General features: G+C 46.3%; 1 protein-coding gene across 1 annotated transcript in view; it reads right to left on the minus strand.

Moving 5' to 3' along the window:
- Positions 1-3,120: 3,120 nt before the first annotated feature.
- Positions 3,121-14,709, minus strand: part of LOC110990994 (uncharacterized) — a 14,271-nt gene continuing 2,682 nt past the window's right edge. The window contains exons 4-9 of the mRNA XM_087148205.1: positions 7,740-7,887; positions 5,301-5,460; positions 5,058-5,177; positions 4,838-4,888; positions 3,718-3,768; positions 3,121-3,218 (exon numbers count right to left, since the gene is read on the minus strand). Of these exons, the coding sequence (XP_087004331.1) occupies positions 3,121-3,218; positions 3,718-3,768; positions 4,838-4,888; positions 5,058-5,177; positions 5,301-5,460; positions 7,740-7,887 (628 nt within the window). The remainder of the gene's footprint in view (positions 3,219-3,717; positions 3,769-4,837; positions 4,889-5,057; positions 5,178-5,300; positions 5,461-7,739; positions 7,888-14,709) is intronic.

The raw sequence follows: 14,709 nt of genomic DNA on the forward strand, positions 1-14,709 counted from the left end.
CTGAAGGAGGTAAAGGGGCGGCCCACCTTCTGAACAGCCGAAGATGTGCAATTCCAGTCTTGCCGATTGAGCCCCCGTAACGGTTTGGAACTCAATGCGCAGTTGAACGATGCCCTCAAGACTCTCGTCGTCAATCGGCAGAAGCAATCTCTTTGGCCGTTCGTCGTCAAGGCTGGCTTGGAAGATCTAGGCAATAACAGGAGAGAAAGCGTAGGTTGAACTTAGCTATTGGGAAATGGAAAAGGAACACCTTTTGCATTTAATTGTTGCGGCTGCTCTCCGTGTATTGAGCCTGTGATTACTTAAAGGGTTGTCACCTTTCGCTGTCCCGAATCTTCTTCCCGCAGCGGTACTAACTGGGCGTCTCCCGGTTTCTTGACCAGCAGGGCGAGTTCTACGTCCAGCGGAGCGGGTTTCTCAGCGGTACCCGCGGGAGTAGTGGAAGATCTTGGCAACAGCCTGAAACTGATGGCTCTGACAGTCACGCGTCTGGGGAATGTACTGTCTAGGCTGGGTTTGGCTTCTGTGGCCTGGGTAATTGGAAGGTTCGTGAACTGGAAGGATCCTGCACTTCCGTCTAGCAAGTCCAAGCCCTGACTGTTGGCATCGGAGAGAAGTCTGGAATCACCCTCCATGGGATCCAGACAGTAACCTGACATGAAATTGTGAAAGAAATTCCTTTAAGTTGACGTACAACCTGATGGGGAAAGAAAGCTTCACCAGTAGGACATTTGGGTGTTGAGATGTGTCTGACATTTCTCTGGAAATGGAAATCTGGAAGTGTAATCAGTTATAGAGTCTGCAGGATTAGATGGCTTTACCTGGTGTTGTCGATGGTGGAGGAGTGGTGGTGATGACAGTTGTGGTGACAGTGCTGCTTCTTGTTGTTGGCTGAGTTGTAGAGTATTCTGTGAAGAATGATTGGTTTGGATGTGAGCAAGTGTAACGCTTTGAAGTTTGACAGTTGGGCAAGGAAGAATTCTTTCTGCACGTCTGAGGAGTTGCCATGGCATGGCTGAAGAACCTGAAACATTAGTTATGTGTCAGAGATAGATCGAATGACGGTTTTCAAGGCGTGAGTCAAAAACAGTAATGTCTTTCGAAACCTACCTTTGATGCATCCCAATACATGTTGCTCAAATGTTGTCGCATCGGGATCACTGACATCTCTGAATTCTATGCGTAATTCGGTAATGCCATCTAGAGTAGCTTCGTCCTCCGGCAGCAGCTTGGTTGCTGGTTGATTCCCTTCCAGAGGAATGGTTATCAGCTGCAGAAGAGGTGAGGGGATGCTCGTGAAATTCAGAGCCGGCATTGTGTGCACATAAAGCTGGCATATAGCTGGTTAGGTAGTTTTTCAGATTTCAAATGTGTGACTAGAGGATCTGGAGCAATGAAAATGGTCTTGCCTGTGCACTGCACTTACTTTGGTAGCATTGGTGGAATCGTCAGTCAGCGGAGTGAAACTGGTGTCTCCCGGTTTCTTCGTCAGCAATGCGACGGTGACTTGAACCGACTTCTCTTGTGCAACAGACTTTGGCGTGGTTGCACTCGTTACTGGTTGGCTCGGTGCACTTGTCGACTGAGGCAGACGAATCGTCATGCGCAGTGCTGTGATTTTGACGGGTTGGCGGAATTTGCGCTCCACACTGGCAACATCACTGGAGCTTGGGTCGACAAGCAAGTCAGTAATGGTCAAGTAGGAAGTCGCCTCATCGATTGTAAGTGGTCCGACTGGCGTTACCTCCGACTCCAGTCCTCTTTCTCCATCCATGGGCTCAAGGCAGTATCCTGAATCGGAAAAAGAGGGGGTAGAGGCCAATTCAGTGCTTTTCCAGTGGAAAGCTTGGTGTTGAAATCTCTTTGTCTTTGAGTAGGTATGGAATTGCAGAAGGTTAACGTATTCAACTTGAAAGGCTCAGAAAAATCGTCTCTGTTGCATTTACCTGGAGTAGTTGAAATTTCTGATGATGTTGTTCTGGAAGTGGTTGTTTCTTCGCTAACAGTCGTTGTCGGTGTCGTGACAGTCGTCACTTTGGTTGTCACCTCGGTTGTGGTATATTCTAGGAGAGGATGAAAATGAAACTGTTAATTCTTTTTGCCTCGTGAGCTGAGTCAGGAAGAGGGTTCAGTTTTGCAGACACAGTTGTTGTTGGCTCTGAAAGAGGTAAAGGGGCGGCCCACCTTCTGAACAGCCGAAGATGTGCAATTCCAGTCTTGCCGATTGAGCCCCCGTAACGGTTTGGAACTCAATGCGCAGTTGAACGATGCCCTCAAGACTCTCGTCGTCAATTGGCAGAAGCAATCTCTTTGGCCGTTCGTCGTCAAGGCTGGCTTGGAAGATCTAGGCAATAACAGGAGAGAAAGCGTAGGTTGAACGTAGCTATTAGGAAATGGAAAAGGAACACCTTTTGCATTTAATTGTTGCGGCTGCTCTCCGTGTATTGAGCCTGTGATTACTTAAAGGGTTGTCACCTTTCGCTGTCCCGAATCTTTTTCCCGCAGCGGTACTAACTGGGCGTCTCCCGGTTTCTTGACCAGCAGGGCGAGTTCTACGTCCAGCGGAGCGGGTTTCTCAGCGGTACCCGCGGGAGTAGTGGAAGATCTTGGCAACAGCCTGAAACTGATGGCTCTGACAGTCACGCGTCTGGGGAATGTACTGTCTAGGCTGGGTTTGGCTTCTGTGGCCTGGGTAATTGGAAGGTTCGTGAACTGGAAGGATCTTGCACTTCCATCTAGCAAGTCCAAGCCCTGACTGTTGACATCGGAGAGAAGTCTGGACTCACCCTCCATGGGATCCAGACAGTAACCTGACATGAAATTGTGAAAGAAATTCCTTTAAGTTGACGTACAACCTGATGGGGAAAGAAAGCTTCACCAGTAGGACGCTTGGGTGTTGAGATGTGTCTGACATTTCTCTGGAATTTGAAATCTGAAAGTGTAATCAGTTATAGCCCTGACTGTTGGCATCGGAGAGAGGTCTGGAATCGCCCACCATGGGATCCAGGCAGTAGCCTTTCATGAAAAATGATGTTATTCGGAGGATAGGGATTCTAGAGTTGTTCACCATATCCTTGGCCAGGCTAATACAGAGGAATGCTGGCATTTATTAGGGTTGAGTTAGTTCATTTTACCTCGAGTTGATGAGCGAGGAGACGTTGTCGTCAGGGTTGATTTGGAAATGGTGGTTTTGGTCACTGGTTCTGTTTTTGAATATCCTTGAGAGAAGAGAATCAAATTGAGTTGAACAAAAGTGGATAGAATCTTGTTCCTTTGAAAGAAAAGGGCTGATGTGGAATTTTTTCTGCCATTTTTCAGTTTTTTATATAAGCGCCTCTTATAGTTGGGAATGTATTTGTGGAGAAGTTTTCTTATTTTTGATTTGATTTGCTTTATTGTGTTAATTTTTGCAGTCAGTATATTATTACCAATGTTTTGCTCGTATTCCTTTGATAATCCAGAGCAATGAAGTATTTCTTATGGCATGAGAAACAAAAAATCGGAAAATATAACCTGTTTGCTTGTATATCAATTTTTTGGAACACTGACTTGGTAACTGCAGGTAATGGAAAAGTCCCTTATCTGATAAACGTGATTACATAATTCATCAAGTTCAACCAGAAACATAAAGTTTATAATGTATCTACAGATGATCGGCAAAGAGTGTTTATCAGAAATATTTGTATCAATTAATATTGTCCACACATTTATACTTACGAGAGCGCATTGGTTGTGTGGTTGTTTCAATTTGAGAACCTCCTGGAGGACCTGCATCAGTGAAAGTGTGAATTATTTAAACTATAAAAATGTCTAAGCTTTTCCGTAGGAGTTGATAATTCTCAATAAAATGCCATTGCACTTTAACATGTATCTGGAGTTTTGATAAGTACATGTGACTGTGTGCTTAGCCTGAAGTTTGAAATCGGGAGAACAATTTGTGAAGTAGCATTTTTGAGTTACAAACATTCTACATCTCATACATTTAACTTATTATAAAAGCATTGATATTACTATGCAACTTTATATGCTTATTCCAGTTGTATAGAAATTTAATTCTAACATCTCTTTTTAGTTCGTCAATAGTCTTAAATTCAAATTTTGGTTGATGAAACGTTTTTTTCGAACAAAAAATGTTAGGATTTGAAACTCCTTCTAGACTTATCTGACAAAAGATACGCTATTCTTCAAAAACACTACAATATCAGAAACTACAAAACCAAATCTGTGTTAGTAAATTTGTTTTTGTGTGTCCGTGTATAGACATAAACAAAACTAACTGCTGTAGCAAGTACAAATTTAGGGAACATTCGTTATAAGAGGAATTTGGTTTCATCAGTTGTCAATACATAGGAGAACGTGTTGGCCTTACAGTTGTTGGAAGTTCTGAGTCTCCTGGGGGACCAATTTAATAAATGCATTAAGATGGACAAAATTACTTCCAAAACATGTTTTATTTGAACAACAGCGATGATTGATATAATCTTCTGTTGTCTATATTTCTGCATGGTGTAAAGTGGTGAATTATAAGAAATTCTCAACTATTAGTGTAAACAACAAACACTCTTATATACGTGCTACTGTTAGAAATTCCGGACTTTCCGATGGATGTTGACTGCTAAAGTAGTAAATAGCAAGAGGTTTCCAAATTTCATTGTGTTTGTCACTTGTGTCATATAAAATGTGTTCAATGTAAAACCTATGTACATGGTTCGATGATAAACACTATTAAACCTCTGTTGAATTAAGTTCACAGTACTGAATCATCCAAATCCATTATGATTTCTGACACAAATCCTACGGATTTGGATAAAATCAACAATTGTAAATTTCTACGTACGAGAACGAATAGGCTTCGTAGTTGTTTCAACCTCAGAACCACCAGGGGGCCCTGATCACAAAAAAGACAAAGGACATTCTCAGTAGTAATCTGATTGTAAATTATTCATTGAATTCAAACACAGTAAACAGTTTGGAATATTGTTTCACTTACATTCTGGAACCCTCCAAACCAGATTAACATAGAAGCTAGGTAATATCTATTCCCAGAAAATTATTACCTCGTTTAGATTGTGTAGTTGAAATTTCCGATGTTGCTCTCAAAGTTGTGATCTCCTCAATAACAGTTGTTGACGTCGTGAAAGTTACCACGTTTGTTGTCATATGGGTTGTTGTATATTCTGGGAGAAGATAAAATAATACTTTGTTAATAAATGTGCCATCGTGAATTGTGCAGAAAAGGATTTGGTGTTCAAGACAAAACAGGCATTATTTCCTTGGAAAGAGGTGAACGAACTGCCCACCTTCTGAACACCCGAAGATGTGCAATTCCAGTCTTGCTGATTGAGCCCCCGTAACGGTTTGGAACTCAATGCGCAGTTGAACGATGCCTTGAAGGCTCTCGTCGTCAATCGGCAGAAGCAATCTCTTAGGCCGTTCGTCGTCAAGGCTGGCTTGGAAGATCTAGGCAATAATAGCAGGGAAAGCGTAGATTGAACGTGGCTGTTAGGAAATGGAAAAGGAACACCTTTTGGATTCAAAGGTTGGGGCTGCTCTGCATGCATTGAGCCTGTGATTACTCAAATGGTTGTCACCTTTCGCTGTCCCGAATCCTCTTCCCGCAGTGGTACTAACTGGGCATCTCCCGGCTTCTTGACAAGGAGGACGAGTTCTACGTCCAGTGGAGCAGTTTTCTCAGCGGTACCCGCGGGTGTAGTGGAAGATGTTGGCAACAGCCTGAAACTGATGGCTCGGACAGTCACGCGTCTGGGGAATGTACTGTCTAGGCTGGGTTTGGCTTCTGTGGCCTGGGTAATTGGAAGGCTCGTGAACTGGAAGGATCCTGCACTTCCGTCTAGCAAGTCCAAGCCCTGACTGTTGGCATCGGAGAGAAGTCTGGACTCACCCTCCATGGGATCCAGACAGTAACCTGACATGAAATCGTGAAAGAGATTCCTTGAAGTTCACGTATAACCTGATAAGGAAAGAAAGCTTCACAAGTAGGACGCTTTGGTGTTGAGATGTGTCTGACATTTGTCTAGAATTTGAAATCGGGAAGTGTAATCAGTTACAGATTCTCCACGTTTAGATGGCTTTACCTGGTGTTGTTGCTGGTGGAGGAGTGGTGGTGATGACAGTTGTGGTGACAGTGCTGCTTCTTGTTGTTGGCTGAGTTGTAGAGTATTCTGTCAAGAATGATTGGTTTGGATGTGAGCAAGAGTAATGTTTTGAAGTTTGAGAGTTGGGCAAGGAAGAATTCTGTCTGCACATCTGAGGAGGAGCCATGGCATGGCTGAAGAACCTGAAACATTACTTATATGTCAGAGATAGATTGAATGACGGTTTTGAAGGAGTGAGTCAAAAACAGTAATGTCTTTCCAAGCCTACCTTTGATGCATCCCAATACATGTTGCTCAAATGTTGTTGCGTCGGGATCACTGACATCTCTGAATTCTATGCGTAATTCGATAATGCCATCTAGAGTAGCTTCGTCCTCCGGCAGCAGCTTGGTTGCTGGTTGATTCCCTTCAAGAGGAATGGTTACCAACTGCGGAAGAGGTGAGGGGATGCTCGTGAAATTCAGAGCCGGCATTGTGTACAAATGAAGCCAGTTAGCAACTTTCTGTGATTTCAAATGTGTGACTGGAGGATCTGGAGCAATGAGAATGGTCTTGTCTGTGGACTGCACTTACTTTGGTAGCATTGGTGGAATCGTCTGTCAGTGGAGTGAAACTGGTGTCTCCCGGTTTCTTCGTCAGCAATGCGACGGTGACTTGAACCGACTTCTCTTGTGCAACAGACTTTGGCGTGGTTGCAGTCGTGACTGGTTGGCTCGGTGCACTTGGTGATTGAGGCGGACGCATGGTCATGCGCAGTGCTGTGATTCTGACGGGTTGGCGGAATTTGCGCTCCACACTGGCAACATCACTGGAGCTTGGGTCGATTGGCAAGTCGGTAATGGTCAAGTAGGAAGTCACCTGATCGATAGTAAGTGCCCCGACTGGCGTTACCTCCGATTCAAGTCCTCTTTCTCCATCCATGGGCTCAAGGCAGTATCCTGAATCGCCAAAACATGGGGTAAAGGCCGGTTTAATGCTTTTGGAGTGAAAGCCTCTGTGTTGAAATCTCTTTGTCTTTGAAGAGGGACGGAAATGTAGAACGGCTAAAGTACTCGACTTGAAAGACTCAGAAAAATCGTTTCTGTAGCATTTACCTGGAGTAGTTGACATTTCTGATGATGTTGTTCTGGAGGTGGTTGTTTCTTCGCTGACAGTCGTTGTCGGTGTTGTGACAGTGGTCACTTTGGTTGTCACCTCGGTTGTGGTATATTCTAGGAGAGGGTAAAAATGAAACGGTTAATTCTCCTGGCATAGTGAGCTGAGTCAGGAAAAGGGTTCGGTTTTGCAGACACAGTCATTGTTGGCTTTGAAAGAGGTAAAGGGACAGCCCACCTTCTGAACACCCGAAGATGTGCAATTCCAGTCTTGCCGATTGAGCCCCCGTAACGGTTTGGAACTCAATGCGCAGTTGAACGATGCCTTCAAGGCTCTCGTCGTCAATCGGCAGAAGCAATCTCTTAGGCCGTTCGTCGTCAAGGCTGGCTTGGAAGATCTAGGCAATAATAGCAGGGAAAGCGTAGGTTGAACCTGGCTGTTAGGAAATGGAAAAGGAACACCTTTTGGATTCAAAGGTTGGGGCTGCTCTGCATGCATTGAGCCTGTGATAACTCAAATGGTTGTCACCTTTCGCTGTCCCGAATCCTCTTCCCGCAGTGGTACTAACTGGGCATCTCCCGGCTTCTTGACCAGGAGGACGAGTTCTACGTCCAGTGGAGCAGTTTTCTCAGCGGTATCCGCGGGTGTAGTGGAAGATGTTGGCAACAGCCTGAAACTGATGGCTCGGACAGTCACATGTCTAGGGAATGTACTGTCTAGGCTGGGTTTGGCTTCTGTGGCCTGGGTAATTGGAAGGCTCGTGAACTGGAAGGATCCTGCACTTCCGTCTAGCAAGTCCAAGCCCTGACTGTTGGCATCGGAGAGAAGTCTGGACTCACCCTCCATGGGATCCAGACAGTAACCTGACATGAAATCGTGAAAGAGATTCCTTGAAGTTCACGTATAACCTGATAAGGAAAGAAAGCTTCACAAGTAGGACGCTTGGGTGTTGAGATGTGTCTGACATTTGTCTAGAATTTGAAATCAGGAAGTGTAATCAGTTACAGATTCTCCACGTTTAGATGGCTTTACCTGGTGTTGTTGCTGGTGGAGGAGTGGTGGTGATGACAGTTGTGGTGACAGTGCTGCTTCTTGTTGTTGGCTGAGTTGTAGAGTATTCTGTCAAGAATGATTGGTTTGGATGTGAGCAAGAGTAATGTTTTGAAGTTTGAGAGTTGGGCAAGGAAGAATTCTGTCTGCACATCTGAGGAGGAGCCGTGGCATGGCTGAAGAACCTGAAACATTACTTATATGTCAGAGATAGATTGAATGACGGTTTTGAAGGAGTGAGTCAAAAACAGTAATGTCTTTCCAAGCCTACCTTTGATGCATCCCAATACATGTTGCTCAAATGTTGTTGCGTCGGGATCACTGACATCTCTGAATTCTATGCGTAATTCGGTAATGCCATCTAGAGTAGCTTCGTCCTCCGGCAGCAGCTTGGTTGCTGGTTGATTCCCTTCCAGAGGAATGGTTACCAACTGCGGAAGAGGTGAGGGGATGCTCGTGAAATTCAGAGCCGGCATTGTGTACAAATGAAGCCGGTTAGCAACTTTCTGTGATTTCAAATGTGTGACTGGAGGATCTGGAGCGATGAGAATGGTCTTGTCTGTGGACTGCACTTACTTTGGTAGCATTGGTGGAATCGTCTGTCAGTGGAGTGAAACTGGTGTCTCCCGGTTTCTTCGTCAGCAATGCGACGGTGACTTGAACCGACTTCTCTTGTGCAACAGACTTTGGCGTGGTTGCAGTCGTGACTGGTTGGCTCGGTGCACTCGTTGATTGAGGCGGACGCATGGTCATGCGCAGTGCTGTGATTCTGACGGGTTGGCGGAATTTGCGCTCCACACTGGCAACATCACTGGAGCTTGGGTCGACTGAGAGGTCGGTAATGGTCAAGTAGGAAGTCACCTGATCGATAGTAAGTGCCCCGACTGGGGTTACCTCCGATTCAAGTCCCCTTTCTCCATCCATGGGCTCAAGGCAGTATCCTGAATCGCCAAAACATGGGGTAAAGGCCGGTTTAATGCTTTTGGAGTGAAAGCCTTGGTGTTGAAATCTCTTTGTCTTTGGAGAGGGACGGAAATGTAGAACGGCTAAAGTACTCGACTTGAAAGACTCAGAAAAATCGTTTCTGTAGCATTTACCTGGAGTAGTTGACATTTCTGATGATGTTGTTCTGGAAGTGGTTGTTTCTTCGCTAACAGTCGTTGTCGGTGTTGTGACAGTGGTCACTTTGGTTGTCACCTCGGTTGTGGTATATTCTAGGAGAGGATGAAAATGAAACTGTTAATTCTCCTGGCATCGTGGGCTGAGTCAGGAAAAGGGTTCGGTTTTGCAGACTTAGTTACTGTTGGCTTTGAAAGAGGCAAAGGGACAGCCCACCTTCTGAACACCCGAAGATGTGCAATTCCAGTCTTGCCGATTGAGCCCCCGTAACGGTTTGGAACTCAATGCGCAGTTGAACGATGCCTTCAAGGCTCTCGTCGTCAATCGGCAGAAGCAATCTCTTAGGCCGTTCGTCGTCAAGGCTGGCTTGGAAGATCTAGGCAATAATAGCAGGGAAAGCGTAGGTTGAACCTGGCTGTTAGGAAATGGGAAAGGAACACCTTTTGGATTCAAAGGTTGGGGCTGCTCTGCATGCATTGAGCCTGTGATAACTGAAAGGGTTGTCACCTTTCGCTGTCCCGAATCCTCTTCCCGCAGTAGAACAAACTGGGTGTCTCCCGGTTTCTTGACCTGCAGGGCGAATTCCACGTCCAGAGGAGCGGGTTTCTCAGCGGTACCCGCGGGAGTGGTGGCAGATGTTGGCAACAGCCTGAAACTGATGGCTCGGACAGTCATGCGTCTGGGGAATATACTATCTAGGCTGGGTTTGGCTTCTGTGGCCTCGGTGATCGGAAGGTTTGTGAACTGGAAGGATCCCGCACTACCATCTAGCAAATCCAAGCCCTGACTGTTGGCATCGGAGAGAAGTCTGGACTCACCCTCCATGGGATCCAGACAGTAACCTGACATGAAATCGTGAAAGAGATTCCTTGAAGTTCACGTATAAGCCAATGGGGAAAGAAAGCTTCACGAGTAGGAGGCTTGAGTGTTGAGACCTGTCTAACATTTCTCCTGAATTTCAAATCTGGAAGTGTAATCAGTTACAGATTCTCCACGTTTAGATGGCTTTACCTGGTGTTGTAGATGGTGGAGGAGTGGTGGTGACGACAGTTGTGGTAACAGTGCTGCTTCTTGTCGTTGGCTGAGTTGTAGAGTATTCTGTCAAGAATGATTGGTTTGGATGTCAGCAAGAGTAACGCTTTGAAATTTGACACTTTGGCAAGGAAGAATTCTTTCTGCATTTCTGAGGAGGAGCCGTGCCATGGCTGAAGAGCCTGAAACACTAATGATGACGTCGGAGATAGATTGAATGAGGGTTTTGAAGGCGCAAGTCAAAACCAGTAACGTCTTTCGAAACCTACCTTTGATGCATCCCAATACATGTTGCTCAAATGTTGTTGCGTCGGGATCACTGACATCTCTGAATTCTATGCGTAATTCGCTAATGCCATCTAGAGTGCCTTCGTCCTCTGGCAGCAGCTTGGTTGCTGGTTGATTTCCCTCGAGAGGAATGGTTATCAGCTGCAGAAGAGGGGAGGGGATGCTCGTGAAATTCTGAGCCAGCATTGTGTACAAATGAAGCCAGTTAGCAACTTTCTGTGATTTCAAATGTTTGACTAGAGGATCTGGAGCGATGAGAATGGTCTTGTCTGTGGACTGCACTTACTTTGGTAGCATTGGTGGAATCGTCAGTCAGTGGAGTGAAACTGGTGTCTCCCGGTTTCTTCGTCAGCAATGCGACGGTGACTTGAACCGACTTCTCTTGTGCAACAGACTTTGGCGTGGTTGCAGTCGTTACTGGTTGGCTCGGTGCACTCGTTAATTGAGGCGGACGCATGGTCATGCGCAGTGCTGTAATTCTGACGGGTTGGCGGAATTTGCGCTCCACACTGGCAACATCACTGGAGCTTGGGTCGATTGGCAAGTCGGTAATGGTCAAGTAGGAAGTCACCTGATCGATAGTAAGTGCCCCGACTGGCGTTACCTCCGATTCAAGTCCTCTTTCTCCATCCATGGGCTCAAGGCAGTATCCTGAATCGCCAAAACATGGGGTAAAGGCCGGTTTAATGCTTTTGGAGTGAAAACCTTGGTGTTGAAATCTCTTTGTCTTTGAAGAGGGATGGAAATGTAGAACGGGTAAAGTACTCGACTTGAAAGGCTGAGAAAAATCCTTTCTGTTGCATTTACCTGGAGTAGTTGACATTTCTGATGATGTTGTTGTGGAGGTGGTTGTTTCTTCGCTGACAGTGGTTGTCGGTGTCGTGACAGTGGTCACTTTGGTTGTCACCTCGGTTGTGGTATATTCTAGGAGAGGGTAAAAATGAAACTGTTAATTCTCCTGGCATCGTGAGCTGAGTCAGGAAAAGGGTTCGGCTTTGCAGACACAGTCATTGTTGGCTTTGAAAGAGGTAAAGGGACAGCCCACCTTCTGAACACCCGAAGATGTGCAATTCCAGTCTTGCCGATTGAGCCCCCGTAACGGTTTGGAACTCAATGCGCAGTTGAACGATGCCTTCAAGGCTCTCGTCGTCAATCGGCAGAAGCAATCTCTTAGGCCGTTCGTCGTCAAGGCTGGCTTGGAAGATCTAGGCAATAATAGCAGGGAAAGCGTAGGTTGAACGTGGCTGTTAGGAAATGGAAAAGGAACACCTTTTGGATTCAAAGGTTGGGGCTGCTCTGCATGCATTGAGCCTGTGATTACTTAAGGGGTTGTCACCTTTCGCTGTCCCGAATCCTCTTCCCGCAGTGGTACTAACTGGGCGTCTCCCAGCTTCTTGACCAGGAGGACGAGTTCTACGTCCAGTGGAGCGGTTTTCTCAGTGGTACCCGCAGGTGTAGTGGAAGATGTTGGAAACAGCCTGAAACTGATGGCTTTGACAGTCACACGTCTGGGGAATGTACTGTCTAGGCTGGGTTTGGCTTCTGTGGCCTGGGTAATTGGAAGATTCGTGAACTGGAAGGATCCTGCACTTCCGTCTAGCAAGTCCAAGCCCTGACTGTTGGCATCGGAGAGAAGTCTGGACTCACCCTCCATGGGATCCAGACAGTAACCTGACATGAAATCGTGAAAGAGATTCCTTGAAGTTCACGTATAACCTGATAAGGAAAGAAAGCTTCACGAGTAGGAGGCTTGAGTGTTGAGACCTGTCTAACATTTCTCCTGAATTTCAAATCTGGAAGTGTAATCAGTTACAGATTCTCCACGTTTAGATGGCTTTACCTGGTGTTGTTGCTGGTGGAGGAGTGGTGGTGATGACAGTTGTGGTGACAGTGCTGCTTCTTGTTGTTGGCTGAGTTGTAGAGTATTCTGTCAAGAATGATTGGTTTGGATGTGAGCAAGAGTAATGTTTTGAAGTTTGAGAGTTGGGCAAGGAAGAATTCTGTCTGCACATCTGAGGAGGAGCCGTGGCATGGCTGAAGAACCTGAAACATTACTTATATGTCAGAGATAGATTGAATGACGGTTTTGAAGGAGTGAGTCAAAAACAGTAATGTCTTTCCAAGCCTACCTTTGATGCATCCCAATACATGTTGCTCAAATGTTGTTGCGTCGGGATCACTGACATCTCTGAATTCTATGCGTAATTCGGTAATGCCATCTAGAGTAGCTTCGTCCTCCGGCAGCAGCTTGGTTGCTGGTTGATTCCCTTCCAGAGGAATGGTTACCAACTGCGGAAGAGGTGAGGGGATGCTCGTGAAATTCAGAGCCGGCATTGTGTACAAATGAAGCCGGTTAGCAACTTTCTGTGATTTCAAATGTGTGACTGGAGGATCTGGAGCGATGAGAATGGTCTTGTCTGTGGACTGCACTTACTTTGGTAGCATTGGTGGAATCGTCTGTCAGTGGAGTGAAACTGGTGTCTCCCGGTTTCTTCGTCAGCAATGCGACGGTGACTTGAACCGACTTCTCTTGTGCAACAGACTTTGGCGTGGTTGCAGTCGTTACTGGTTGGCTCGGTGCACTCGTTGATTGAGGCGGACGCATGGTCATGCGCAGTGCTGTGATTCTGACGGGTTGGCGGAATTTGCGCTCCACACTGGCAACATCACTGGAGCTTGGGTCGACTGAGAGGTCGGTAATGGTCAAGTAGGAAGTCACCTGATCGATAGTAAGTGCCCCGACTGGGGTTACCTCCGATTCAAGTCCCCTTTCTCCATCCATGGGCTCAAGGCAGTATCCTGAATCGCCAAAACATGGGGTAAAGGCCGGTTTAATGCTTTTGGAGTGAAAGCCTTGGTGTTGAAATCTCTTTGTCTTTGGAGAGGGACGGAAATGTAGAACGGCTAAAGTACTCGACTTGAAAGACTCAGAAAAATCGTTTCTGTAGCATTTACCTGGAGTAGTTGACATTTCTGATGATGTTGTTCTGGAAGTGGTTGTTTCTTCGCTAACAGTCGTTGTCGGTGTTGTGACAGTGGTCACTTTGGTTGTCACCTCGGTTGTGGTATATTCTAGGAGAGGATGAAAATGAAACTGTTAATTCTCCTGGCATCGTGGGCTGAGTCAGGAAAAGGGTTCGGTTTTGCAGACTTAGTTACTGTTGGCTTTGAAAGAGGCAAAGGGACAGCCCACCTTCTGAACACCCGAAGATGTGCAATTCCAGTCTTGCCGATTGAGCCCCCGTAACGGTTTGGAACTCAATGCGCAGTTGAACGATGCCTTCAAGGCTCTCGTCGTCAATCGGCAGAAGCAATCTCTTAGGCCGTTCGTCGTCAAGGCTGGCTTGGAAGATCTAGGCAATAATAGCAGGGAAAGCGTAGGTTGAACCTGGCTGTTAGGAAATGGGAAAGGAACACCTTTTGGATTCAAAGGTTGGGGCTGCTCTGCATGCATTGAGCCTGTGATAACTGAAAGGGTTGTCACCTTTCGCTGTCCCGAATCCTCTTCCCGCAGTAGAACAAACTGGGTGTCTCCCGGTTTCTTGACCTGCAGGGCGAATTCCACGTCCAGAGGAGCGGGTTTCTCAGCGGTACCCGCGGGAGTGGTGGCAGATGTTGGCAACAGCCTGAAACTGATGGCTCGGACAGTCATGCGTCTGGGGAATATACTATCTAGGCTGGGTTTGGCTTCTGTGGCCTCGGTGATCGGAAGGTTTGTGAACTGGAAGGATCCCGCACTACCATCTAGCAAATCCAAGCCCTGACTGTTGGCATCGGAGAGAAGTCTGGACTCACCCTCCATGGGATCCAGACAGTAACCTGACATGAAATCGTGAAAGAGATTCCTTGAAGTTCACGTATAAGCCAATGGGGAAAGAAAGCTTCACGAGTAGGAGGCTTGAGTGTTGAGACCTGTCTAACATTTCTCCTGAATTTCAAATCTGGAAGTGTAATCAGTTACAGATTCTCCACGTTTAGATGGCTTTACCTGGTGTTGTAGATGGTGGAG

Source organism: Acanthaster planci, linkage group LG17 (genome assembly GCF_054643075.1).
Source record: "Acanthaster planci isolate LZ-2023a linkage group LG17, COTS_SCS, whole genome shotgun sequence".
NCBI lineage: Eukaryota > Metazoa > Echinodermata > Asteroidea > Valvatida > Acanthasteridae > Acanthaster > Acanthaster planci.